Source organism: Colobus angolensis, unplaced genomic scaffold (assembly GCF_000951035.1).
Source record: "Colobus angolensis palliatus isolate OR3802 unplaced genomic scaffold, Cang.pa_1.0 Scaffold166, whole genome shotgun sequence".
Taxonomy (NCBI): Eukaryota; Metazoa; Chordata; class Mammalia; order Primates; family Cercopithecidae; genus Colobus; species Colobus angolensis.
The window spans coordinates 3,297,626-3,299,176 of record NW_012114777.1 but is presented as its reverse complement, the minus strand read 5'-3'; the positions used below and the strand labels follow the sequence as shown (position 1 = coordinate 3,299,176).

The following is a 1,551-nucleotide window of genomic DNA, read 5'->3' as shown; positions in this document are numbered from 1 at the left end:
ATTTTAAAGCTGCCCCCAGTTTTTTTTTTTTTTTTTTTCCCCGAAACGGAGTCTTGCGCTGTCGCCCAGAAACAATTCTGCCTCAGCCTCCCGTGTAGCTGGGATTACAGGCGCCCGCCACCACGCCCGGCTAATTTTTGTATTTTTAGTAGAGAGGTGGTTTCACCGCGTTGGCCAGGCTGGTTTTGAACTCCTGACCTCGTGATCTGCCCGCTGTGGCTTCCCGAAGTGCTGGGATTACAGGCGTGAGCCACTGCGCCCGGCCGCACCCAGTTCTTAATAAGGTTATGTTTAAAAGCGTAAAGATATTAGGCGGAGAAGCCTACTCGCAGAAACTACGAAGTCATTGTGTCATTTAAAATTGGGTTTAAAATGAAGTGCTTTCCCCGTGTATCTTTATGTTCATTGGAAAGATCTGAATCGCAGCTGTCCCTTCTGCAGTTCACTAAATACAGCTAGAAAAGCTGTTAGTTGACAGTGTACTGTCATTGTAACAGTCAATTCGTTGCTTTCGTGAAATGACAGGAAGTAAATTAAGGAAAAGATTTTCTTCAACAAATTAGTTTTCAAATAAAATTACAGGTTTATGAATAAAATTTGCATATTTACAATTAATTTCAAAATAAAAAGTTCTTCACTATCATTTAAAATGTTGTGGATATTTAATTCTAGGATATTTTTTGCAGTTTCAGCCTATTACAAAAACCTTATCCCCATCCCAACCTTTACTTTTTGCTTTTGAAATACGCTTGGACTTTGGTTACAAGAATTAGCTATGTCTTTAGAGGCAAAGATGCTAACAGAGTGTGTGGACCTTTGAGCAATTAGGACATGCTTGTCACACAATAGTGTTAGCTAGGTTGGATGAATGAATAGCATAACAAAAAGTGAAGAGCTGAAATGCAGTTTTTAGAAATGCATCTGAAATTCATAAAATTCTCTTCTTTCCTTGTAGGAGAGACGACCAAGAGGTCGGAGAAGAGGTAGAAAATGTGGCAGAGGCCATAAAGGAGAAAGGCAAAGAGGAACCCGGCCCCGCCTGGGCTTTGAGGGAGGCCAGACTCCATTTTACATCCGAATCCCAAAATACGGGTTTAACGAAGGACATAGGTAAGGTTGCTTTGCTTTTTAAAAGTACAGGTCTCCAATTTCTATTAAAAAGCACCTAAATAATAGTTTGGTAGAAATTTTGGTGGAAATTTTAAATTCACTTTGAAGCAAACTTTTGCTACTGTTCCCCTGAACCATTTTTTGGTAATGAAATTTTGCCTGGATTATTAAAAGGAAAAAAAGCCCAGACATTGCACTCAGACCTGCAAAATGGAGATTCTAATGCCTGCTCTAATGGTTATTTAAGAGAATTAGCAATAATAGACAGTATATATAAAAATCTGGCCCACTGTAGTCACCTAATAAATGATAATACATTATTACTTTGAGCTCCATAGTAAGTTAAATTTTCTTTTTTTTTTGAGACAGAGTCTCGCTCTGTCGCCCAGGCTGGAGTGCAGTGGCCGGATCTCAGCTCACTGCAAGCTCCGCCTCCCAGGT

At 39.8% G+C, this 1,551-nt stretch overlaps 1 protein-coding gene across 1 annotated transcript in view; it reads left to right on the top strand.

Moving 5' to 3' along the window:
* MRPL15 (mitochondrial ribosomal protein L15) overlaps positions 1-1,551 on the top strand; it is a 17,526-nt gene that overhangs the window by 3,810 nt on the left and 12,165 nt on the right. The window contains exon 2 of the mRNA XM_011937619.1: positions 956-1,110. Coding sequence (XP_011793009.1) covers positions 956-1,110 — 155 coding nt within the window. The remainder of the gene's footprint in view (positions 1-955; positions 1,111-1,551) is intronic.